Source organism: Manacus vitellinus, unplaced genomic scaffold (assembly GCF_001715985.3).
Source record: "Manacus vitellinus isolate BGI_N305 unplaced genomic scaffold, ASM171598v3 scaffold_26_pilon, whole genome shotgun sequence".
Taxonomy (NCBI): Eukaryota; Metazoa; Chordata; class Aves; order Passeriformes; family Pipridae; genus Manacus; species Manacus vitellinus.
The window spans coordinates 7,374,107-7,401,035 of record NW_021939960.1 but is presented as its reverse complement, the minus strand read 5'-3'; the positions used below and the strand labels follow the sequence as shown (position 1 = coordinate 7,401,035).

General features: G+C 45.5%; 1 protein-coding gene across 1 annotated transcript in view; it reads left to right on the top strand.

The window, feature by feature from the left end:
* KCNQ2 (potassium voltage-gated channel subfamily Q member 2) overlaps positions 1-26,648 on the top strand; it is a 45,520-nt gene extending 18,872 nt beyond the window's left edge. Inside the window, exons 12-17 of the mRNA XM_029960397.1 lie at positions 11,678-11,901; positions 12,705-12,813; positions 13,342-13,473; positions 16,340-16,447; positions 21,627-21,750; positions 22,490-26,648. Of these exons, the coding sequence (XP_029816257.1) occupies positions 11,678-11,901; positions 12,705-12,813; positions 13,342-13,473; positions 16,340-16,447; positions 21,627-21,750; positions 22,490-23,188 (1,396 nt within the window). The 3' untranslated portion in view covers positions 23,189-26,648. The remainder of the gene's footprint in view (positions 1-11,677; positions 11,902-12,704; positions 12,814-13,341; positions 13,474-16,339; positions 16,448-21,626; positions 21,751-22,489) is intronic.
* The last annotated feature ends 281 nt before the right edge of the window (positions 26,649-26,929 follow it).

Below are 26,929 nucleotides of genomic sequence, written 5' to 3'. Positions count from 1 at the left end.
CCACGACGCAGAGCGTGGTCTGAAACGTAGCGAGCACTTTCCAAGGGCAGCCGTAAATCTCACCTATGGGAGAGCTTTCTGCTACTCATGTGTCCCAGGGAAAGCAACAGGGCTGGTGCTTGGGATACCCTTAGGATACTTTTCATCCTCTTAAAAGTGTTTGATTCTGGGATTTTTTTTTTTGTCCTATGTTTTCCCAGTTCTTTTAAGAAGTAATTCTGGGACTGAATCTCTTTTTTTTTCTTGGGTGAAGAGACACAGAACTGATGATCTGTGGAGATCATCTGCTTGAAAGCCCATCTCATACCTCAAAACATAGCTTACAGCCTAAATTTTCTCAACAATGAATGGCATTCTGCAGATGTACCTCTCAGCCATGCCTTTTAACTTATAAGAGGCCAGAAACTAATTTTTCTGTGGCATAAAAGCCAACCAAAGATAGCTGGGTAGATATGGTGCTGACTAAAGAGTGAAATTTAATCTTTCCTCCTTCCTTCCTTCCTTCCTTCCTTCCCCCTCTCCCCTCCCTCTTTTTTTTCTGTCTTTCATTTGAGCTTTTCTTTGCAAGCAGAACCTCTGTAGCATTCCATCCACTTTCCTGCCAAATAACCCAAATCTCCAAGATCATGTTTCAACTATCCAGATTTTTTTTTTCCTATTTGGGGTCTCAAGTGTAGCTTGAGCAAAGGCAGCCTCCATCCAGCATTAGTCTTATTTCTCAGGCACTAGTTTTATTTCTTATTTTTGAATCTCAGTCCTGTCTTACAGGGTTCATATTCACCAGTTAAAACATTAGGTTGTATACAATATTTCTTCGTAGAGGTTGCAGGTTTCTCCCTGTTCATTTTCTACATTGCCTTCTCAATCTTATGTCACAGAAAGAGGTAAAAATAGTCCTCCCCTGTCCTTTTCCAGAGTATTTTTTACTATATAGGACCTATATATAGGTCCTTCATCAGAGTCATTTTTAAATGCTGTTTCCTGCTGCTGTGGTGCATCTGTCTCTTGTGACACCGATGGGTTTTGTTGCTAAACCCAGACCCAGGAGGGCTTAAGCTGAGGGTCTGCAGCTGCTGTGTAAATAACATTAGAGTATGTTCTGTGTTGTTTAGTTCAGCTGCCATGGCAGCACCAAAGCTCTTTCCTTCTGTTTTGTTAGAACAATATCAATTCTACCTGCTCCCACTGTCCTCTTTCTGTCTGATAATGTCTCAGACCTCAGGAAGGAATTTTGCGTTAAGGGAGGACCAAATTACCTATTTTCCCCCAAAAAATTTTCTGGATCTTTTGCATTTACATCCCAGATCTTCCACCCACTTTAATTTCTAGCAGCCTCCTGGTGATGCTCAGTGTGTCATCCTGCCCTTAGAAAAGAGAACTCATCCTGTTTCTCTGCCCACCCAATAGTTAATCACCCAGTCGCTGATGATGCTTCACTCAGGAAGCTCCTGGGGATGAATTGTCTCTCATAGCAGAAGCTTTTATTGCTTCAGCTGGTAAAGGATTTGCCACTCTCCATTTCCATTGCTGTAAGGAAACAGTCTAACACCTGGAGATAGCAGGTGTAGTGATATATAGGGAGTGGCTGATTTCCTATATCCGTCTTTCCATGATTGATACACCACAAAGTCCTTACAGCAAATGAAACAGAAAGAGTTTTCTCACTGTTTTGCATCTTAATGTATTTTAAGTTTAGAGATTTAGAGAAGGGATGCTGGCACAGCTTTTGGGAATGTGCTGTGCAGGAAAAACATTGCCTTGTGAGGTCAACAAGCATCCCAAGCATTCTGTCAGCTCACAGGGTGGCTGTCAGTCATGCTTGTTCACAGTGGTGATGCTGCCCTCTGACCCCAGTGCTGCTGTGGCCGTGCTGATTTCTGCCCAGGCAGCACTCAGAGAGCTGCTGCCGAGGGTGGGAGGATGTGAGGTGCTGCAGGGGCTCAAGGTCACCTCAGGTGGCTTTTGATTTGGTCTTGGCATAAAACGGGACAGCTGATCTGAGAGACAGGTTACGTCCTTTCTCTGTTATTTCTGTTTTGTTTTCCACCACAAGCCTGTCTGAATCCATCCGAGACCAAGAGCTGGGAAAGCTCCTTGCTGACCTGCTCGGGGGCCAGGAGCTCACCTCCCCCAGGCGTGGAACTCAGGCTGTGAGGAGCAGAAAAGAGGCTGGCCTTTTTCTACGTGCTACATACCTCTTCCCCTGCTTTTATTTTCCTCCCTTTTTAAAACAAGTAAAGCTTTCAGGGCCTCCTGTTACCTGTTGCTTTGGGTGCTGTGTCCACCCTGCCATCTGCCCTGGCTGAGCAGTTGCCCCCTGCCCCTCCTCAGGCTGGCTGTGCTGCCAGGGCACTGAGAACCCATCACACCTCCGAGACCATTGCTGTCATGCAGGGTCCAAATCGAATCCTCTCTGCCTCATATCCCCAGGGAGGTGGGGCTGCTCTGTGGTGGTGCTTTCCTCACCCCTTCTGCTGCAGAAAGGCAGCAGAACAGACTGGTAATGGGGTGTGATTACTCTTCTGTTAATTAGGGGTGAAATTAGCTGTGGCATCTCATTTCTGTTTATTTTACTTTGATTATAATGTCAAAAAGACACATGGTTAGCCAGGGCTATGGAGGCTCCTGTACAAAATGTGGGCTTCAGATGCTCTTAAACAGATGGTTTGATAAACATCTGAAGGCATCCATGACCACATTTATTCCTCTTGTATTTTCCAAAATACAATGAGATGAAAAGCTAAAAATTAATGAGCCAAATGATTGTAATAATACATTAATATCAGAGAAAAAGAAACAGAAGGATTCCAGGGAACTGGGAAGCTAAAACTCAGATTACTTTGTCCAGCATGAGTTCAGTGCTGTAGGTAATGAGAAGAACCTCTTTGGAAGGTTGTTCTCAGCTGTGGTTTGTCCTTGACCCCAATGAACTCAGCAGGACCTTGGCCATGGATTGAGTGGATGCTGGACTGGGCCACCTTGTAACGTGTGTGTATATCTGTGTGTATATCTCTCTATCAGTGTATGTTTATGTCTGTCTGAGATACACACATTAATATCTCTGTCCAGGGGTGTGATTAAGGCTTTTGTATGCACTGGAGGATGCCTTTGGTTGACTCAGTGGGCCCCTGCTCATCCAGCCTAGGGTGTCCGAGGTGTCCCTAACCTCTACTGTCCGTGGAAACCAGGGCCAATCACAGGAGCCCGAGGGGCCACATTAGCCTGGGCTGGCATTTGCCCTTCTAACCAATTAAACTGGTGTCAGAGACTCATGCTGGGACTGACAGTAATCTGGAAATAATCAGTTGCCTTTAGGGGAGCGGATTATTTGCGCGGAAGGAACTGCATCTTTCTGGAGAGGCAAAGAGGAGAGTAACCCACACGTCTCTCTGAGGCTCTGCATGCTGAATGTCCCACTCCCACGCCAGCTCCAGAACAGCCCCATTAGCACCACCAGTCCCTGGGGCTACCTGGGGATGCAGGGTGCCATTGTGGGCACCTGAGGAGTCCCCAGGATGCCCAGGGTGGTGTCGGCTGAGCTTGCATGGGATGCTGTGCCCACGCGCTCCTCCGACTGCCGACTTCAAGTGCAACACGAAATTGGGGTTTGATGCCCTTCAGCCTTTTCAGTCTGCCCATGAATTTGGCAAGTGCTGCCTGCTGGTGGTTGGTGGCCTGGTGGGGTGATGGGGGCCACGTCATTCCCCTTCCACAGGTAGAGGGCTGCTCCATGGCGTGGAGGACCCTGGTCGTGGTGGTGATCTCCTGGCAGGGCAGTGCCTGAGCAGTGATTTGGGATGGAGCTGTGGTGGTGCCTTGTCAAAGTCAGTAACTCCCCAGAAGTGGTAGGGCCTGTCTAAAAAGCACCATGAAAGCCAGATGTGTGAACACAGATGTTCAACTCCCTTCCCATAAGGGACTGCACCACGCCCCTTTTTTATCTATTTTTATTTTTTTAAATGCCAGGCTTAATTTAACTCTATTTCCTGTATGAGAAGTGCAAATAATTCACAGATTAACTAGCTTTCTTTGAGAGTGGGGATTTTTTGGAAAAGAAAAAAAAAAAAGAAGAAATTTGAGCTTTTTTGATACTGTTTGACAAAACAAGTTAAAGTTTTGGCTTTCCATTGCTTAGACAATTTAAAAAAACTTATGGAGTTTTTATTTGTCTAGAAGAAGAGGAGAGTATTTTTTTGTTTCCAATGCAGATGAAAAAAATCTTCCTGTAGTTAATTGTAGATAAACTGACGCCACCAACTCAATGCAGAATGCATCAGTTCTAATAATGAAATTTACTGACCACAGTGAGACAAATTTCAGAAACCCTCTTGATTTTTAAAGTTTTTCTTTTCACTTAGCACTCAAAGAGAACAATCCTGTCATGAACCCGGCCCTCAAAACACCTGTCTTTTAAACCTAGAGTCAGTAATCAAAAGTTTCCTGTCTGGCATTTGCTTCCAGGTCTAATTTTTACTCTCCCCTCATTTCCAGTAAGAGCAAACCGTGCAGAGAGTCACTTTGCGGATGCTGCTCAGGAAACTCTAGGTACCACGGGAAATGCGTCGCACGAAACTAATCAAAAGCTGCACGGCTCATTCTCCCTCTACCCTGCTACCACCCGTTCTGATCACTTCTCTGCTTAATAGAGGTACTAGATGAGTAAAAAAAGGTGGAAGAGCCTCCCCACTGCCCGCTCAGAAATCAGAGGCTTCCTTGTCTGCCGATCGTGCAGAGCACGTGAACCAAAGAGATGAGGATGGGGAATTTGTTCTGGGCTAGCAAGCCGGTGTCTGCTGAGCGAGGGAGGAGGCCAGGACATGAAGTTTAACAAATGATGGAAAATTAAAAATAAAAAAAAAAAAGAAAAATTAAAAAATTAGTTTTTTTTTTCTAAAAAAAAAAAAAAACGCCCCTTCCTCCCTATCGCTCCATCAGGGTCCAGGGAGTCCTTGCAAATTGAATTGCTCTGTACAGCAGTGTCCAGTTAGCAGCATGAGAAATGCCAGCTTCCTACCTCTGCTCAGTCACCGTTCCTTTGGCTCTCTGAACACGACAAATTGACCTTTCCTAGTCTTGTGGCCTTTGGAAGCCATGGCTTGCCTATCTAGCACCTCTACTACGCAGCTAGAGAAGGACTAATCTCAGCCTGTCCCGCCAGACGTAGGGGACACGGGTTCCCCTGAGCGTTGACATTGGCATTGTGAATGGTTCTGTTTCTAGACCCCGTGGGGAACAGACAGCTAGAGCTAGAGCAGAGGGTTTTGTACAAGCAGGGTTTGCATCTCTTTCATCAAGCTGACAATTGTTAGGTGGCTTCAGGGAACTCCCAGCGAGCATCCCTTAGTGCACCCGTGGCCATAAGGGTACACAGACACACATATCTCATGTTACCTGTGCGTAAATACGTCTACATCCACACCTGCACTGGAAGAGTCTCTTCCCCCACCTCAGGCACTGCTTCCCAGCAGCAAACATGCACCTTCTTGAGAATTCCCTCTACCCGGAGTTTGCATGCTGTGAATGCTGGCAGGGGACCCCCCTCAGCTCCTCGCCCCGCAGCCAGGCAGGTGGACAGCCCAGGAGTGGCAGGGCACTGAGTGATGCCGCATGTTTGTGAACTCGGATTTTTGCATGCTCTTTTTTGGAGTCCGTCTTAATTCTCAAAATCACCAGTCTCTGTCTCCCTCAGAAAGCCAACAAACTACAGCTTTAAAAGCATAAAAACTGCAGTTCTAACAGTATATGTATCTCTGATTTTCTTCATTAATTGTTTCAACTTGTATCTTTTCTTTTCTTGCAATTTTTTTGACCTGCTAGCTGTTTTTGTTATCTGTCAGTCTAGAGGTTAGGACTCATGCCTGAGGCTCGTGTGTACCAGGAGCTCAGAAGTGGTAAATCCCATCTCTGAATGGGTAACAAAGAGGAATGGGGCATGATGTAGGGTTCATAATGAGCAGTTCTCCATGGCAGGAAATCCTTTACACCGGCATAAATAGCCTGAAGCTTTGAGTCAGCCTCCTGCTGAATGTTTTGATGGTGCTGGGGCCTTCCTTGAAGTTTAGCCTTGAAAGCTGTGGTTTAAATAATGGGTGATCAGCAGTTGCACAGGCAGCATTTCGAGACATTTCCAAATGGCAAAGACTTGGTCAATAGTCTAGCTGAAAAAATTATCCTGACTTCTGCAGTGTTTCCTTTTGCCAGGTGAGGTTGTTTTATCTGGGGAGGCATAGTGTGAGCAAGGACTCCTCCCCAGAGAAAGCCTCCTTTCAGTTACTTAACGTTGAGGTTGTTTTTGGCAGAGATGAAAACGAGCAGTGCTGTTTGTAATGCTGTCCTCTCATCTGTCCATGTCCAGTTCTGTGTTCTGGAAAATCAGCCACTCTGATCTCAATGTCTTCCTTGCATGTCTTCCTAGGCATGTATTTTTAACTGCTAAAGCCAGTGTGATTTTTTTTTCCTCTTTTCTACTGAATTCCTTCCCACTGTGGTCCTCATTTCATCTTCCCCGTTTCGAGTTCTGCAAGGGAAAGGGAGGATGGAACAAAGTATTACCTCGAGGTCTTCTTAATCCATTGGTGACCCTGAAAAGGAGCATTACAAACTGTAGTTCTTCCAGTAAAAAAGGAATCTGGAACTTTGGAGTAGCTACAAGGGCATCTTTGTTACCTGTATCCATCCTGAATGTAGTGTTATACACCCTGTGCTTTAGTATAACTGTAGGTGAACTGTGAAGGGGCATAAAAATAATTCAGATGTCTTGTTTTCCTGGACCCTTGGGTGCCTGCCCACAATCCCCACTGCACAGGCTCTTGTGGCAGATGCCAGCACTTTGATGCATCTAAGGCTGAGTGCTAAAAGCCTTCATCTAGGATGCATAAAACGAAATAACTGTAAACGATGAAGCAATCATGAAAAACTCAATGTAGGTAAATTAATAGGAAACTCCTTAGAAGCTGTGGTTTCTTAATGTACTAAACCAATGATCTTTAGTCAATAAGTGCAATAACACATTCATTTTTAGACAGTAATGTAACTACACCAAGCCAGGTTATCAGGTCTATTGTGTTCTGCTTTTCCTGGTGCACTCACAGATGAAGGCACCTCAGAGACCTGACAATGGGAAGAAGTGGCACCCAGGCCAGTGAAGGAAAGGTGTTTGCACAACCTTTCACTGGCCTGTGGCTCTGGGTGTAGCAGGTGTCTGAAAAGCTTGCTCAGGAACAATCAGCCAGCTTGGAGGTGCAATCTGGCTGTTCTGCTTTGCTCCTGAAATGCAAAACAGCTGAGCTGGCGAATAGCAAAAGGTTGGGAGGACATGCAGGATGTGGCTGATGTGGTGTCTGACAGCACTCATCAGTTTGGGGAAAAAAAAGGCTGTGAATTAGGAAGAGAGGGGTGATTGTAATGGAATGCTGCAGAATACAAAAAGCCAAGGTTACAGACTTGAGGCTGGCTCCAGTGTCCCTTCACTCATCCAAGGCCCCATGCTTTTCCATGCTTATGTGGTGGCTGTGGGGATGGGGCAACCCCAGTCTTTGCCATTATAGTTCCAGTGATTCCACTGTGGTTGTGGAGGAGGAAAAGAAGAGGGATTACTCACTGTGACATGATCACTGGCTGACATTTTCTTTCCCTTATGCCCAGGTTATTCTGCTTCTAGAAACTCCATCCTCTAGGCTGAATTCACCTGAAATCACTGAAGGCAAACCAGGCTTGAGCTTGGCCCTCTCATGATTTCTGATTTAGTCATGGCAAGTTTTGCACACGCAGTTGTATTTTCCTTTCCTTCATATCCCCAGTAATTGGTTTCTGCCTCTTATTCACACCTGCAATCAGACTGGAGCCTAGTCAGCCACAAAGGCTGCTTAGTTTTAATGAGCAGTTCTCATATGCCACGAGCTCAGCACAGACTCTGGATTTAAAAAATGTACCTAATTTACCAACAGGAGACAACCCCTTTCTCCTGGCCACAGCTTCTCAGAAGAGTGAGCACTGGTACTGGTTGAGTTTGGATGCAGAGATGGATCTGAGTCTGTGCTAGTCCAACTCAGTTTGGCTAACTGAGGAGAAAAAGAAGTAATGGCTCAAGCATAGTTTAAAATCAATGACAAGACATTACAACTGATACTTTTTATTGATCCAAAATTACTGCTAATGTAATGAGTCCACATTTTTTAAAAGTGCTGATTTAATACTGTAGAGAACTGGAATGAACCCCAAACCAGAGTGTTTCAAACAGGACCTCAAACCCCTGGTGTCCTAAGGAGGCTGATGGCAGCTCATTTTGAAGGTCAGCTCTCAAGAATTTCCCTGCTGAGTGCTGAGCTGTTGGACTTAAATGAACCAAAATGCAAAGCCCACTAGAGCAGTGAGAATCCCTCCATCAGCCGTGGCCCTTTCATGTCTGTCCAGCACTGGGCTCTTATTTTTTGGCTGGCAGCACAGAAAAACCAACTCAGCTTCTATCCTTCATTAAATTCAAGTCAGAAGCTGAAAGTTTTTTAAACCATCTCCAAAGTCAGCCTGGAAATGTAATTCTTTTGTTATCAAATATGTTTTCATAGATGCCAACTGAAAGCGGTTACGAGGATGTAGAGCTAAAGCACGCCCTGTTAGGATGTTATGGCTTCCCATAATCTGTCTCTGGTTGCAAAGCCACAGTTCTCTCTCCCTTCCCTTCCCCTGGCACGAGCAGGGCACGACTGTGAGCATCAGTCCATGCTGTGTGTGTGGCTGGGGGACTGCTGTCCTCATGTTCATGTCACCAACACATACACTCTCCACTGAACTGAGGCTCATTTATCATCCTCTCGAGTGACATCCAAACACCCCTTCTCCAAGACACTCCACGTGCCTCTGCATGACTTTCTGGTTGAATGAGAACATGATCTTGGATTAGCTGGCAACATATATCCCTATATATGTCTGTATTTCTTTGGGACTTTCTCCTACCAGCTCCTGCTGACCCCAACAGCATTCTCCTCTGCAGGGATTGTACTTGCATGTGATTCCAGGTGTCGTTTCCAAGGAGAAAATTGCATGGCAGAAGAAAAAATTTCAATTAATTGTTTGTGTTGTCTCATGTCATCTGTGTTAAAAAAAAACAGGTTGTATCAGGTGTTGGGTTTTTTTCCTGAGTAGTGAGTACTTGGGAACAAAACCCACCCAGATCTTAGTTGTTCATCAGATTTCTGTGAGATTTTTCAGTGTGTTGCACCTCAGGCTGTCAGGCTTGAAACTCTTTGCTCATATCCCTCACCGACTTGAACTCTTTCTTTTTTGCCTTTTGTGATTCCTGCAAACATTTTCAGCACATTTATTGTGGGAATGGGAAAAGGTCCCCAAGGAAAAGGCTCTGCTTTACTCAGTGAAAGGCAACTCATTTTATGCTGGGATCGGTGATGGGAGCAACACAGCAGAGGATGAGGCACAAAGAGACTGCTTTGAATTCTGAATATTTCTGTGTTGCTAATGCATTTTTATAAAATTTATTTTTAGAAAAGACCAGGTAATTCAAAGTATTAGTACTGCTGAAACCCAATGGATTCAAGAAATATTCTTCTGTAAAATCAACAAAAAAATAAAGGAAAAAAATCCAATTGGCCTATTTAGAACCAAATGACAAAATTTCAATCAGGTTTCTTATCCAATAAACACAGAATGAGAATTGCTTTTTTAAACCTTTGGCTCATTATGTGCAATGATTTTGGTAGCATTAGTGGCTAAGGCTTACATCCAGAAAGGTATTTAGGCACGTGCTTGTTCCCAGATTCCTGTGTGGATTTTTACCTCTGACCTGAATTTCAGCTCTGCTGAAGGTCTGTTGGTCCCATGGCTTTCAGACAGCCCCTGCAGGTGGGCGCCAGACTGGGAATTCAGTCTCCAGCACTTATCTGAATTAATAATTCATCATTAATTGGGTTAATTCTGCCTTTTCTAACTTGCTCATGAGCAATTTTATTTTCTCTCGAATGTGTCTTTCAATGTGCAGTTGCTGCTGAGCCCGTGGCCACAGCTAACCCTGCCCTGCAGCACAGGGGATGCAACTCTGCAAACTGCTGCCTAAGCACCTTTCTCCCCCTGTCAGTGTTTGTTGTCTCGCAATGTAAAGTGACTTTGTAAAAATAGCACCTTCTTACTCGACAGATCTGCTCCCTGAGTGTCCTCGGGTCACGTCTTCTCCCTTTACTGGGCAGGGAGTGTGTCTGCTCCTGTCAGCAGAGAACAGCCGGCGGCTGCGAAAAGGGAGCCGCGTTTTGCTTTGCTTCAGAAACCAGCAGCCAAGCTCTGATTGAAGAGCCCCCTGCCAGTTTTGAAGGCAAAGGAGGGCTGTTTGGCTCTGAGTGTTCAGGTGGTGTTGCTGAAAGACGCACGCAAAAAAAAAAAAAAGCAGGTCTTTGGTTGGTGAGCTAGAAATCTGATGTGGAAATCAAAATTTCCTCAAATGTTCTTCCTGCGAATTCAGGCAGAGCATTTGCAGCAAAATGATAAGTGGCTACTGCGATGGTACAGAGTGTTGGGAATTAAATTCCTGTTTTCACTCAGTTTTGATATACCTATATATAAAATATTGGCTCTGTGTGCAAGTACGTTGCACTGGTTATCCAACCTCTATCAGTGTAGTTTAATCATTAATTGCTATTGAGAAAATATCAAATGACTCAAAAGTACTTGCAGTTTGGTTTCCCCAATGCTGTCTCTATAAAGTTTGCCCTTTTGTAATGATTCACAAAATCTCTTTGTTCTGCAATTTTCAAGTGAAAATTTGTTATCTTCATTTGAGTGAAAGGTTTTAATTGCAAATTTCAGAATTCAGAAACTAGTTAGAGCTGGGTTGCCAGCAGACTGTTTCCCAGTGAGTTCATCTCTGTTTCTGCAGAGTGCTTCTTTTCAAACCGTAAATCCAAGGATTCTAGCAGGAAAAAAAGCAATAAAATGCCTTATTCTGAAGTTGTAAAATTTTGCTTTGCATGTTTATGACACCCGTAGCAGACCTTCAGGGAGATGGCAGCTTTTAGATTGAATTTTTATAGGATATGAAGGAGTTGCACGTTTAAGTGTTTGTATTTAAGTGTTTGAATATATGACTGGATAAAGAGGAACCCTTTGGAATATATAAAAGGGGCAGATCGTGTTTTAAGAGGGAGGAAACGCAGGAGTTGAAGAAAGGGAAAGGACAGGTCTGAGCACCAGAAGCGAAGTGTTTCCATGAAAGCTAAAAGTTATAAGATAATGGGGGATTTTTTTATTGGTATTTTTTTATTAGACATAGTGTTTTGGAAGGCAGTTGTGAAAGAAAAGCTTCCTAACTCGTGACCGGAGCTGATCAGTGATTTAAGGAATCATAACCTCATTGTTGATGTCATTCTGTCCCGCCAGCCCTGGCATCCCACAAGGGGCTTCTGTTTAAGTCCTCATTATTTTCTCTCTCTTAAGAATCATTCCCATTTCACTCATGATGACGGAAACATCTCTACAAAGCTTTCTTTTTTTAAAAAAATAAAAAACCCACATATATTGGAGAAAAAAAAAAAAGCCAACAGCAAAACTACATGTCACTGCTGCTTGGAAGTGCTCTTGGTTTCTAATGGCTGGTGGGGAAGGACTGCGTGGTTTCCAGAATGACTCCTCCTGCTGTCTCCTTTTTGTCTTTGTTTCAACGTGTTTCTCTGAACAGTCAGAAGGTCAGTTTGAAAGATCGTGTCTTCTCCAGTCCCCGCGGTGCTGGCACCAAAGGGAAAGGCTCTCCACAGGCTCAGGGCATGAGGAGGTCCCCCAGTGCTGACCAGAGCATCGAGGACAGCCCAAGCAAAGTGCCCAAGAGCTGGAGCTTCGGAGACCGCAGCCGAGCCCGGCAAGCTTTCCGCATCAAGGGAGCGGCGTCGCGGCAGAACTCGGAAGGTGAGGGTTTGGGGCACTGTGAGAGACCCCAAATTCCCAACTGGCCCCGACATCCTCTCCCTCCCCACCTAAGGAGGTGCCATCCAAGGTGCTTACATGGGTCTCCTTCCCCCCCCAGTCCTTTAGCTTGGAGTAGCCTGAGGAACCTGATCTAGTGGAAGATGCCCCTGCTATTGCAGGTGTGTTGAACTAGGTGGCCTTTTAAAGGTCCCTTCCAACTCAGACTATTCAGTGATGTTTACAAGAGGCAACAAAAGCCCTTCTGACACCCATGGCAATGTATATATTTCGGTATATAGGGATGGGGAAAGGAGGAAGAGTCAGGCTTTAGGACAAAGGGAAATGACCTCAAGTTGTGAGAGGAGAGGCTTAGGTTGGATATTAGGAAAAATTTCTTCACTGAAAGGATGGTCCAACCCTGACACAGGCTCCCCAGGGCAGTGGTGGAGTTGCCAACCCTGGATGGATTTAAAAGACACGCAGATGTGGCTTTTGGGGACATGGTTTAGTGGTTGGGCTTGGCCCATACTGAGGTAATGGTTGGACTCAGGGATCTTAGAGTGCTTTTCCAACCCAAATGATACTGTGATTCTCTGATCAAGAGATGGATGACAGCTGCAGTTGGCACTGCTGAATGTCACCTGGACACGTCTCAGGAAATGCTCTGCTTTGGATAGTCAGCAAAGGCATCTCTGGTGCCTGCCCAGGAGTTGCTGATTGTGATCTGACTCGCCTTCCCTTGTGCGGCACCGGCGCGGGAAATGGTAACATGTTGTTTTTATTCCTCTCTCTCCCAAACCCAGAAGCAAGCCTCCCTGGAGAAGACATCCCTGATGAGAACAAAAGCTGCAACTGCGAGTTTGTGACAGAAGATTTGACACCAGGGCTGAAAGTCAGCATCAGGGCAGTGTGGTAAGAGAGGGAGAGGGGGGAAGCAGTCCAGGAAAGTAAATAATAGGGAAAAATTAGTGTAAAGCCCAAGAAGTGGTGGCAAATGCTGACATGTCTGTGCTGCAGGCTGTTTTTCCCCTGGGTGGCTTGCCCTGCTTTACAGAAAATTTTGCCAGAAAGGGTGATTTTTGCTTAGGGAAGGAATAAATGGAGAAACAGGAAAATCTCCCGCAGGGATGCATCCAAATGATCGTTCTCACCAGCTTTGAGATTTAGCGCTGACATTTATAAAAGTGATGCAGAGAGCACATGCACAGATGACAGTCCAAGGGGCATCAGGGACCCCCCGTCGCAGACAGGGCTTCAGCCACCAGCCCCCGCAATCCCCTTCCCCTCTCCTCTTGCCGCATCCTCTCCCAAACCTGCAGGGTTGGGATTTATTCCATTTTCCTTCCAAAGCAGCTCCCTGCAGTGTTTTTTATCTGCCATTAAGCGGGTCAGGCTGCAGCCCAGGGACCATATTTTGATTCTCCTCTCCATCTCCCGCAGCATTATGAGGTTTCTCGTCTCCAAGCGCAAGTTTAAGGAGAGCCTTCGGCCCTACGACGTGATGGATGTCATCGAGCAGTACTCAGCTGGTCATCTGGACATGCTCTCCCGGATTAAAAACCTTCAGGCCAGGCAAGAGACCCCTCTCTTTGCTTCATTTTTTTTTCACTGGTTTTTGTTCATTGTAGAGGTATTGTCACGAGAGAGACACTGTCCTTTGCAGCTACAGCTTATTCTTTTCCTAAGAGAAATCCTCAAGGAAAACATCGGTCCTTGTGGCTGGAACCCACAGGGATGAGCAGGACAGGGACTGCAGAAAGGGAGTGTTATGCCACTAAAACTGCCTTACTGCCCACCATAGGACATACAAAAATCGTGGCTCATCCTCCTATTTTATTTCAGGAGCTTTTGGCATTGTATTATATCCCATAGGTAAGGTGTGTACGTATCTCCATGGTCCGGGATGCAAAGGTTTGGTGCCCCAGTCTTAGAGGCAAATGTGGGTCATTTGATAACTTTCTGGAGTGGTATAAGAAAAAATTTGGTGTCCTGGTTGTGGCCCTGCTGCCACAGACAGAGAGAGCAGTGAGGAGGCAGCAGCTTCCTCCCACCATTGGGATGCTAAGCTGTTTGGGGAGGGATCCCTCCTGGGATGGCACAGTCTGCCGAAAATCTGTGCAGATGGGGGTTTCTCATCCAAGCTCACCGATGTAGGTGGGGTTTAGCCAAGCTGTGTTTTAGCTTCTGTGCTCAAATTTTAGGGGGAGACATGTTAATTTTAATAGGAGAAGAAATGTGAAAAGGGCACAGATGGAACCGAGGAGGTTCCATTTTTTTTCCAAGTTTCTCCTGGGAAAAAAAAAACTCAATCAGAAAAATCTAGTCCTTTGAACAGAGGATCTGAGCTAAACCTTTTTGTCTGACCACTCCTCCTTCAGCCCTGGTGGCCCACATTGAAAAGGAGACCCCAAACTCCCAACACCCACGGCTGTGTCAGCTCAGCAGAAGTTCTGCTGAGCTTGAAGGACACCCAGAACAGTGGCAGGACTTGGCCATAGGCAACCTCCTGTCAAAATAATACACCATTTATTTTTACATTTGGAGAATGAAATTATTTCTCTTGATGGTTGTGGCAGCCCAGCTTCCTCTGAAATCTGTTGAGGAAGTTTTCCTCTAATTTCAAACTCATCTAGGTCCCTGGTAGAGTCAGAAAATGTGCAAAAAAATGTGTTTGGGTATGCAAGCAGCTAACATGAACCACAGGAATGAAGTAGGAAAAGTGTCTTGGGAAAAAGAGGAATCTCTCTTCTGCCATGAATCTCTCAGAGACCATTTTAACTCTGCTATTTTTGATATTCAAGACTCAGAGGTAACTTTCTCAGTGTTGCTGCACACTGTGCATTTCCCAGAAGGTACATTTTCCCTCGCGATGGAGACTAAAATATCCTGGAGAATTTCCTCTCTCTGAGCCTCTCACTCCTGTTCAGTACAAATTCACTGATTATAGATCCAAGATGTGTAGCTGAATATGGAGGGGGAAGAGGAGGAGGAGGGGATTGATATTTCCTGGCTTTAATAACCTGAAGTAAGAGGCCTCCAAGCTGCCTCTGCAGTGGGTACTGAGCCACGGGGGTTGTCATCTCTGCTGGCTCCAGGAGGGACACCTGAATTTTCAACCCAAGCTGATGTGGCAGATTGCCTCACTGCCCACACAAGTCTCCCACTGCCAAGCCTTCAAGGTGATGTGCTGCAAAGCCAAAGTAGTTTGTTTGGCTGCTTTTTTCTGTGAGGTTGGGGTAAGGAATTGCAGCTTTCAAAGACCAAACTGAATTGTCCTCTTAGCTGTACCCATGGAGCTGTGAGGATGAGGTTCTGAGGCTGGATGAGGCTAGGGCTGCCACTCATCCCATCACAGGGAAGTCAGGAGGACCAGGAGCTGCTTCAAAAATGTGAAATACCTGGATTTGGGACCCAAGACTACCAGGCAGCTTCACTGTTCCCACTGAGCAGGAGATCAGTGATGATGATGGGAGCAGATCCCTTTGGGGCTACCCTTTGGAGTCCTCATCATCATAGCCAGGTGAACCAAGAGGTCCCATGGCTGGTCACCTGCCCAGTACCACTGGAAGGGCACCCTGTAGACAAGGTGTGTGCCTGGGGTGGCCACGGCCAATGTTGGTTCATGACCAACCAGCACCAGGGCCGTGCACCCCTGCAGTGGATCCCAGGGTGGTTTGTCACAGGGTACCTTGGAGAACAGATATTTTAATTTCCCTTTCCTTCATCAACCAATCTGGGAGCTGTGTTCCCCCTGCCAGCTCAGCTCAGCGGGGCTGGCTGTGACCTCCCGTAGCCCAGGCTTTGGTGGATTACAGCTGCATTCAAGCATATTTCTGGGGTGTTTACATGCACTTTCCTCTTTAATCATTAAAGCCTCTGTCACTGTGTCTGCAATGTGCTCTTTTCAGTGTTATGTTCACATTGTCTCGTGTTCCATCCTGACACCTCGCCAGCCATGGATGTCTCCCATTCATTGAGTTACACAATCCCGCAGCGTACCTCGCCGACTCCCAACAGCTCATGCTTCCCTGAGCTAGCTGAGGATGTGTTCCCTAGCCCTGGAACTGAAAGGAGAATGAATATATGTTGTTTCATATCCAAGCACCTCAGTGGGATATTGCTACACATATGCAAATATATTCCAGAGGGTAAAGCATGTTGTCTGTTGTATCTGGGGCGGGGGGAACTCCTAATGGTGTTGCCGTGGTGCCTAAATCTCCAAATCTTACCCTGAGGTGGGTAAGACACCAACAACCAGGTGGTAGGAGAGAGCCTTCTGTTTCCAGCGGAATATATTTTCAAATTCTCTCTCTTTCTGTCTCTCTCTGTCGTTCTGTTTTTCAGTTGTTTCCTTCTGCAACTTTTCTGACCAACTTTTCTCTACGTGTTGCTTCATTATGCATTTTGCTGGTGTCTTTTCTCTTATTTACTTTGCCAGGATAGATATGATTGTGGGTCCCCCACCCCCTTCAACTCCCCGGCATAAGAAGTATCCAACCAAAGGACCCATGTATTCTTCCAAAGAATCTCCCCAATACTCGCCTAGGTTAGGATTCACCAAAATGCCGCTTTCTCTGGGTTTTTTCATTTGCTTAAGGTCAAACCCCTTTCATGCCAGTTATATGACGGCATCTATCACTTAGCAAAGCAGCCTGTGAAATCATGACACAAAGGGCTTGCTACTCTGGGTGTGCTCTGATTTGCTTTCAGTGATGAGCTTTCAAACCAGGCCAGCCAAAGGAAGACAAAAAAGGGACATCCATACAGTCATCAATAACCATCAGTTCCTTCAGAGAGTGTGCTTTCTATTGTCAGTCTTCTTCTAGGTGCTAGAAGGCTAAATTATATCTTTCTAAAATCTCATATTTTATCAGGCTGTCTTCAGGGGTAAAAGGTGGAATATTTACCCACAAAGTAAGAATGAAGTGTTTTGTAGCTGATGAACACAGTGATCTCTGTTTCTTGCTGATGCCACTCTACTGACCATGGAGGAAAAAAATATGTTAAAATATTACTACCATAGGACTTACATTGAAAAAATAAATAAATCCTGATTTTCCAAGGAAAAAGAGCAGGAGTCAAACCCAGCCCACAGTGAAATATTTCTCATTAAGTTCTCTCCTTAAGTAAAACCATACCTGAAGCTCAAGCCATGAGGAACATACTCTCACCAAAATACCCATTTTAGGGCATTCCGAGTTCTGGGCAGCAAGGCCATGACTGGGCTGTATTTTCACCTTGCATTGATACCACTGGAGCACAAGGGAGGTATAAATATTTGCCAGAAAGTCATTTTCCATGCAGAAACAGTAGATGATTCTTAAATGCAGAAAGCTTAGCCTCAAATATTTTTTTTTCTAAATATATTTACCTCCCTAAGCGCTAATATGTGACAAATCTCTTGATTTTTATTTAAGCTGCTCTGAGTAATCTTCACTGGAGAAATGTGAGTAAAAGGAATATTGAAAGCTTACCCTTACCCACTCAGCTAGCTCAAACATTTAAAAAAGAGAATTTTCCAGAAGCCCCAAGCTTTATGCTTGAAAAAAAGATAGAAAAGCATTTTTTCCCATTTCTCCTCCCTGCCAAATGATGAGGCCCCAAAATAGTATTTGAAAATGAAATAACCTTCTTATCTGCAGAAACATTTAGATTTTAAAATAAAAATACATATTCAAGTGGATTTTGTTGTATTTAACCTGTAAGATTATACGTGCAACAAACCTTACTAGAGGCAAGATTTTCATGTGAAAGCTTGTGCCTTGCACAGAGAAAAGTTGATTTCTGGATTCGAGGGGAGGAGGCCTCAAACTGGGATATTTATTTTATTCAATCCAAGTCTGTTGCTGTATCAGCTTCATGTTAATGACTTTCTCTCCCCCTGTTTTTGGAGTTTCTAATACTGATTAAAAATCTGTTCACACATGCCCACTATGCTCCTGGGACATTTAGATTTTTATTTTAATAATTGCTCCCTTTTCCAGTGAATTTTTTTTCTTTCCTCCTTTATTCAGCTGTGGCTGCAGAAAACAGCAGAGTCCAGAAGGCTGCTGAAGTCTTTGCTGAAGGCTTATGCTGTGCTTAAGTTTTGGCAGCTACATCCTCCCACAGGCACCAGTGGGACTTGTGAGGTGCTTAGGGTGCCTGATGGATGGGAACCAGAGCTCTGAGCAGCCCCAAGCCCAAATCCACTTAGAATAAGTGCAATCTCAGCTGTTATTTTTTAGACAACAGTTATTGATCAAAATTTGTTTAGAGCAAACTTTGTTGCCAAATGAAAGGGTAAGTAGCCAGTCCTGTGACATGGATGAAGGGGGTTTGGCTTCAATGCCTGGATTGTTTACAAAAATTCATAAGAGATAAAGAAAAAAAGAAAAGACTTGAATAGATATTCCCAAACACTTCATTTTTATCTCATTTGAGCCATTTGACCTTTTTGATGTCTGCTTCTGGCCCGAGGGTGACATATTACACCTCTTTGCATGCACTGTTAGCATGAAGCATAATGAAGCATGAGAAAACCTGCACTGTGGCTGATGCAAGACTTTACATTTTTTTTGTATCATTAGAAAGACGGGAAGATAACAAAGTTCACTTTAAAGAGCAATCCCCTTGTCTCTCTCCCTCCCAAACTAAGACCCAGCAGAGCCTACCAAGAACAGCAGATGGCACAGTTTGTCATGCATCCTTAGAAATCTTTGAATCTTCTTCTGCTAGGAAGGGAGAAACATGGGGCTGACTGGTCAGAGCTTCAGCTGAATTCTTCCCTCTGCACGTGTGTATTTGGCACAGCCAAAGCAAGTGTTGAGAGGACACAAGGATGCCCACAGGGTGTAGTGTAGAAGTGGCATGGCCATGTCAGAAGATTCTTGGCCCTTTGTCATGCAGTAAGAACATAAAGTATCCCCCTCTGCTTGCAAAATAGACATAGAAATAGAAAATATTCTGTCTTCTTCATCTTTCAATTGTGGCCCAATTTGGAAAAAATCTCAAAATCTTATAATGGCTAAAAGGACCTCCTGCTCTTGGCAGTCCTCAGCTAGGTACAGGTGGGTTGAGATCTCACAAGGAATTTCTTCTTTTCTCTTACATCAGATAAGGCACAAATGAAATCTCTGCGCTTTGCTGAGGGTTGGAGCACTCTCCTGTGGTCCAGCTTCAGCCATGGGAAGCAAAGGGGTGGGAGACCTCGAGCCTGGTTTCTCCCATCAAGAGAGAAGGACTTGGTTCACCTTCTTCTCCCCTCTCTGCGCTGAAGTCAGTGTCCCACAGCTGCCCTTCACACCATCCTTGGTGCTGACCTGCCTCCAAGGCCAGATCTGGCCCTCTGGTTCCTCAGGGCTGTGTTCAAATATAGACACAAAGGGAATGAATCCAGCAGGAATTCTGGGCTCTGGTGTCAATAGTTTATGGGAAAAGGCTTCTCAATGCTTTATGGGTGAGCTCTGTGAAGGACTTCAGTCCTGCCCCTAAATCACAGCAGGTCTAGAGGCAAGTTGTGTCCAGCCTGAAGGGGATGGACAAGTCAGTGCTGTTCTAGATGATGCTAGTGATCATTCCATCTGTGAAGTGCCAGCTGGCCCCTGAAATGGGCTGTATGAGGTTCACTTACCAGATACCTCTTCTCTCAAGACACGAAAGAGAGCAGAAGTTCTGCCTCATTTTCTGCAAGATTAGAATTAGGGTTGCACGAGACTATCTCTGTTATTACAATGCAACACTCATTTTCCCTCTCTGTGTTACAGTCTGTCCTGCCTCCCTGCTCTACTCAGCAACTGTCGAGGCACATCTCATTTCCATTAGTGGACATATATCAGTGTCAGTGCTGTGCTGGATGGGCCAGGAGGACAGAGCACCCCGTTTGTTCTAGGCCTTCTGCAGCATTCAGTGGCATTTAGACTTTGGGCCTCTTTAAATGCATGTTCATTGTTTTACAAGTCTACTTGCTTGTGCATACAGGAGAGGAGTTCGTACAGTGGCTGTACTACGCCTTGACTTGTGATTCCAAACCAAGGTAGCCCGAGGTATCCAATTTAACAGCTCTTTGCTTACATGGTAACGGCATTGTCATAGGATTTCTTGTGCTGTATGTCATGTCAGTAGTTGCATCCCTTGTGGGGAGTTCCTGTACCTGTTAATAATTTCCTTCTCCCATTACAAGAGAGAAATAAGGCATGCATATTCCTCACACTTGTAATTATAGCACTTGGTGTGCTCCTTGTACTCCTGTGCTTATATTGCTAAGCAAAGGGTCAAACATGGCTTTCTAAGCAGAACAGTATTCTGTCACATCCCTGCCCAAATAAAGTATCTTCTGGGATCAAAGCTAAACTCTGAAATAATTGTTGGCTTATATTTTCTGTCTTTGATGTGATGTGCTCATCCACTTCATCTCTTTGAGCCAGAGCTGGTGCTGTAAACTGCTGTTGCTCTAATATAAGCTAAGGGAGCCACGCTGGTCCATACCCACTGATACCTGTCCCTTAATGTCAAACAGCCAACATACGTATGAAGTCCCTGTCAAATGTAAAGAAAACAGATGGCTCTTGTGTTGGAAATAGCCTCACGTCTCATTCCTTTCCTTGGTTTTTGTTTGTTCATTTTCCCCTGTCTGTCTGTGTTCAGCTCCTTCCTTTTCCTCCTCCTGGTGCATGGACCCATGGCCCACACGGCAGAACTGCGTAAGAAGCATTTTGAGTTTTCGCTCAAGATACCTCAACTTGGTTTCAGTCAGATTAATTAACCCTTCTTTTCCCCTGCCACCCTTACTTTTGGTGCATTATGCAAGAGTAAAGTTTGCCTGGCATAGAATTAGGCTGTAAACCGGCCTGCCATTAAGAAGCTGTTGCAAAACTGAGAGGCTCCCCTGACTTTTGAGGGATCAAAAAGCTTCTGTGTTTACTTCTCAAGAAAATTTATATTTGATGCCTCAAATAAAATCGAGTTCCAGCTTCCAGACTGGCTCTTCCCTCCCTTCTTCCTATACTTATGGAGCTGTATATCATCCCAGGTGTATCTATACTGGGAATGAGAAGGTGCAAATGTAACGTGTGTAAAGAAGTTAGTACCTGTATCTGCTGATTTGGCAGGAGTATCCTCTGCTGTTCCCAGCTTGGAGCTCTGCTAATAGAAAACATCTGATACAGGTGTGAACTGCAGTATCTTTGAGATGAAAACAATCTGTTAGTGTCTGGTGAATTATGGCCTTGATGTAATTCCACTAAAACAGCACTGCACCTGTTTGTCTGGATCTTAGGACAAGCAGCTCGTTTTCATGGACGTGAGAATTACACACGTGCATTTGCATTGAGGAGAGGAAACTGCTGCAGAGACTGAAAAAATCCCATTGGTACATGCTAGATAGAAAACTTGATCTCCCCCCAAAATAATAATTTCTCAGCGCAAATAAGGAGTTAATTGATTTGGAAGAAAGCCAGTTAAAGAAATTCTTTGCAGTGGGTAAATTTACTGTGCATAATGTGCCGGGTTTTATCTGTATAAACAGAAATGGATAATTTCAAACTCTGCTAATACTGCTCTGAATTTTGCATCTGAATTAACACTTCAGTGCCACTGTGTGTCTGTGAGTAATTTGGAGTGTTAGTTGGGCGAGAGGCTGTTGCTTTGTCCCACGGAGGCGCGACAAGCAGAGCCCTCCTCACCTGCTGCCTCCAACTGACTCCAGGTCCTTTTCCGGGGGTGGGGGGATTTTCTGATCCCGGTAGAGTTGACCAGATCGTTGGGAGAGGATCCTCCATGACTGACAAGGATCGGACCAAAGGGCCAGCAGAGGGGGAGCTGCCTGAAGACCCCAGCATGATGGGCAGGCTTGGAAAAGTTGAAAAGCAGGTATATTGGGTCAGGAGGGGGTTCTTGTCAGAGAGCGTTGCATGCATTGCGCTGGTTTTCTCTTGCCTTTTTTTCCAAGCGAGGTGTTACCATTTAGTAAAAAAAAAAAAAAAATAAGAGCCAAGATTATTTTGAAAAAGAAGGAAGGTGGATGTTATGAAAGGTCCCTAAATGTCTTAGAAGCCTAAATGCCACTCTCAAACAGGCACTTTGGAGTCTGACATATAGTCTTCCTTTTTTTAGTGAGTTTGTCAAAAGTTTACATTATTTCTGAAAACAGCACATTAATTTCTTTGCCACCACACTAGACACATTACAAATGAGTCCCTGAGCCTGGCTGCTCTAGCTGATGGCCTTGCTGAAGATATAAAATCTTTTTGGAAGATAAGGCTCAGAAATCCCCCTAGCCATTTGAGCCCAGACAAGTGCCAAGTGCAGGAAGGAGCTGGAAGGATGCAGGTGTGCTTCAGCTTTTCTAGAATTTGGTGCCTGTCAGAAAGATTACAGCAGCATAAGGAAAACACTGTAACAAGGAAAACCCTGTAACAAGGTGGAGAATTAAACCTGGAAAACAGGACAATTAAATGTTTACTAAGGGTTTGAGGTGGTGTGGGTCAGCATAGGCAGAGGTCATCTACGAAGCCCAGCCCCACTCTTGCTCCTCGATGGAAGTTGCTTATACTCCAGATGTTAATGTGCTTCAGCCTGCACGTGGCACTGGAACTGTGGTGTTTTGCAGGTTCAGTCAATGGAGAAGAAGCTGGACTTCCTGGTGAACATTTACATGCAGCGGATGGGCATCCCACCAACAGAGACGGAGGCTTATTTTGGGTCCAAAGAACCAGACCCGGCACCTCCCTACCACAGCCCCGAAGACAGCAGGGAGCACATTGACAAGAACGGCTGCATCATCAAGATCATCAGGTCCACCAGCTCCATGGGTCAGAAGAACTTCTCCGCCCCACCAGCCCCAACCAACGCATGCCCGCCCTCCACGTCGTGCCAGCGGCAAAGCCACGGCTCCTCTCCCGTCGGAGACCCCAGCTCGCTGGTCCGAATCCCACCTCCGCCCTCCCACGAGCGCTCCCTGTACAGCGGCGGGCACAGGGCGAGCGCAGAGTACCTGAGGAATGAAGACATTACAACCAAACACCACGAGAGTGCCATGAGAGACAGCGACACGTCCATCTCCATCCCCTCGGTAGACCACGAGGAACTGGAGCGCTCTTTCAGCGGCTTTAGCATCTCCCAGTCCAAAGAGAATTTGGACATCCTTAACAACGGTTGCTATGCAGCCGTGGCCAAAATCAGACCCTACATTGCAGAAGGGGAGTCAGACACCGATTCTGACCTCTGCACGCCCTGTGGTCCCCCTCCCAGGTCGGCCACGGGCGAGGGACCCTTCAGTGACATGGGCTGGTCAGCCCCCCGGCAGTGAAGCCTTCCTGCAGCCGCTGAGCCACGTCCAAGCGCTGGCAGCTGCCCGCTCCAGCTGTCCACATGCTGAACTTCTCAAGGAGATCGACAGCTAAGGTTTTCCTCCTCCTAGGACATCCTTAGCTGGCAGATACTTTCTTGCAGCTTACTCTGGGTGGGGGAACGAGCAGGTCCAAGCCTGTGGTTGTGGAAGAGGTCACGGTGGTGGGCCAGCTGGAGCCGTGAAGTCCAGATTTCTTTCATACTCTCTTTCTAAGATCATTAGGTGAAATTATTTCATGGCGCAGGGTAGGCAATTTGCATTTCTTGGGAATCTTCAGAAGCGCAGGGCAGGAATAAATCACCCAGCCAGGGCTTCTGTAGATCACAGGAACTGGTGGCTGACAAGTGTTAGGTGGGAGTTGCTACGTCATGGCACCCGTGATTACACCTTTAGGTGTTTTGGTGTTTGGAATGAACACATTATTTCCGACTTAGATTTCAGATCACGTGTAATTACAGGGGGTTGGTACTCTGTGGTTCCTCATTAGCTGTCAGGAAGGTGGCATAATTCCAATATAATATATGGAAATGTTGCATAGAGCCCCTGGAGGAGAGGGATGGTGGCCAGGATATCTGCATGAGCAAAAGACATGGCCTTGGAGTGGGATAGGTTAGGATACTGCTCTGGACCAGAACAGTTTGGAAACTATCCCATCTTAGGAAACTGAAAAACTCAGAACTATGATCTTGAGTGCAAGAAGAGGGACAGGGGGCAGAGAAAAGAGACAGAAGGAGGACAAGAGACTACAGGGCTGGAATTTTCTATTTTAAACCATGTATTATATTTAATTATCTCTCCTCCTGCTGACAAGGGACCTGGGGGTGCTTTGAAAGCAAAGACAAACCAAAGGCAACCCCTCTGGAAGGCTGCCATGGTGTGAAGCCATTCTCATGGCCATTGTGGAGGCACAGCCACCAGGCCAGAGGGGGAGGGTGGATATGCAGGATTCTGTGGTCCCCGTGCTGCTGCGAGCTGCTGAGCTCCATCCTGTGGAAGCCCTGTTGGTCTGAATGGGCACTTTTCTTACAGTTTGCATCGTGCCTGAACACTTTTGCACACACTATGCCCGTGAAAATCTTCCCTTTCTTCTTCTGCCCTGCCAGAAAACTCACACCCATGTTCTTGGGACATCCTTTGGTTTGTTTGGATCCCTCAAGCTGAGTTAAGAGGTTTTCTTCTTTGTCTCAGAAGCCTCTTACCCATGCTTGGCTGCAAGTTGTGCCAATCCAAGTCTGCCCCGTTTCATTGTTGTTCAAGTACTTCCTTTTGGAAAGATTGTTGTGTCATTACCAGGAACCTCAGTGGTGCTGAGGTTCAGCTGGGGGAAGGTGAGGGGAAAAGTGATGCTCAAAGTTTCTTTTGGGACCAAAACAAAGTCACGAAGTGATCCTTTACATGGATAGATTGGTGGGGTTATTCTGGAAGGAGGTGGATCAGGAGAGGCTGTGTTTGGGATCCATCTCCAGGGCTGGGACACCATGGCTGGCATTGTGCCTCTGAACCCTCCTGTGCTTTCACAGCCCAAATCCCACACGTGTTTCCTGCTGGGGCTGTGTCTGTGATTTCAAACCCTGTCTTGCCACATTTTCCCTGTGTCATATCAAGAGCCTGTTAAGGACATTTAGGTGAGAATTTCATTTCTGTGTGGCCTTTCAGAGGTTGAACATCGGCTTGCTCGGGTCGAAGGGAGACTCACAGCCTGTTTCTCTCCACCTGTTTGCTCGGCCAGGCACAGTAACCAGGAGAGACCCAGGATGATTTCAGCCTTAGGGAAGATGTGGGTGCAGTCTGAATGCTTGCAGACAGGAAATAAAACTGTTCTTTTGCTAGTGCCCAGGACCAACACACAGGTCTTCACGTGAACTGAGGAAGGGGAATAAAGGCTCTGAGCAATTTTTCCTGCCATTTTTCACCATTCAGGAGGGGAAAACATTTTTCTTAGGGGGACCCTGGGCTTCCAGCCGTGCTACTTCCTTTCTTTACCATTTGAGCCATATTTTGGTTAACTTCTGCAATTTTTCCCTCTCTGTTTGTGCTCCAGAACTCTTTTTGGCTCCAGATTTCTTTGTGCAGAGTGAAAGCAGTGATGCCCTTGACTTCCACACGCAGGCAACTTGAAATGCCAAATGCCTGTAAATTGTGCAGATTTGCCTGTGGCATGTTCCAAAATGAGATGCCTTCTGGTAGAGCAAGAAGTGTCAGCAGGTCCTAAATCAGACTTGGTGGCCTGTGTTTTCTACTGCCCACAAGAATAGAAATTGCATTAGGTGAGGCAAAAATCAACATTGCTCCAGCCAGCTGCTCACTGCAAATTTTGTCCAAGTCAGAGATAACAAAGATTTATTGTCTTATTTGTTTGCAATTACCTTTCAAGGCCTGCTGGAAATTTGTCACAGAAGGGTATGATATAAAGGCAAGAATGCCAGATGAGGCTGAGGATGATGTCATGCAGTCCTGTTGCAGCACAGGTACACAACTGGTCTTTTTTCATAGTCACAGAATCATAGATTCATAGAGCCATAGAATAGTTTGGTTGGAAGGGACTTTAAAGCTGATCTTCAGGGCCTGCATGGGAAGAATTGAGTTTACCTTCTTCAGCTTACTGGAGTCTATAAAACACATCTTTTAACGTGTATCTTTAAAAGTTGTTGGATTTGTTCCATAATCACTAATTGCAGAAAACTGGTTTTATACATATGCAACACAGATCATATCTGGCTGCAACATATTTCACACAGAATTTTTTTTGAAACGTGTAAGATTTATTCCACCTTTTTCTGTGGCTTCATATCAAAGAAATTCTGACACACACCTCCATCCACAAGCATGCCATAAATAATCACTTCTCATTCACCCAGACCTGGATTTGGGGGTTAACTTATACCAGAATTAGCTGCAAATAATGCTCCTTTTTTCCCTGAAATGATTTAAGCCTGCAGAAACAATGACATTGCCTGCTTGTTGCTTACTGACATAAATAATTTAATTCCTGCCCTAAATTGTAGTCCACTACTCCCTGCAAAGTCTTCACCTTCAGCCATTGAGCTCCCCCATGCCTGTATCACTCACTCCTGGTGATAATCTCCCACAAGAAATCTTAAATACTAGATTAAAAGAAACGAAATCAGTTTTGCTAATAAAGCAATCCCAATTTTAAAGGTCCCAGCAGGCTTTAAGAGGATGGACAAGCAAACTTTGTCCCACTGCTGAGCCTCTCTTGGGGTGGTCTTTGCTCCCCTCTCCCTCCCAAGTCTTGTTGCATGTTTTTTGAAGGACAGAAACAAGTTTTAGGCAATGCCAAGTGTGGACAGAGGAGTCCAAAGAGAGCTGAAGAAGAAGTGAAAGCCAAATTTCCAGCAGGCCATCCATCTTGAACTGCTCCAGGGATGCCCATGTCCCTGTGTGATTCTGTGCCCAGAACCTGGTTTCCAGATATGTCTGTGCTGAATGTGAAGCCATGACCTTGGATCAGAGCCTGGGATCTGGTCTCCAAGAAGGTTTTGAGTGGGCTTTTTTTTTTTTTTTCAGAATCTGGTTCTAGGTCTAGGGAGAAATACTGCAGTTGACTCCCTGTGGGATGGAGCAATGTCTGGGACTGGGACCTGAACCCACAGTCAGTTTTTGGGTGCCTCAGGTACAAGTGTGAGTTCAGGTGGTCTGAGGAGTTCATGTCTCTGACCAGGCAACGTGTCTGGAGAT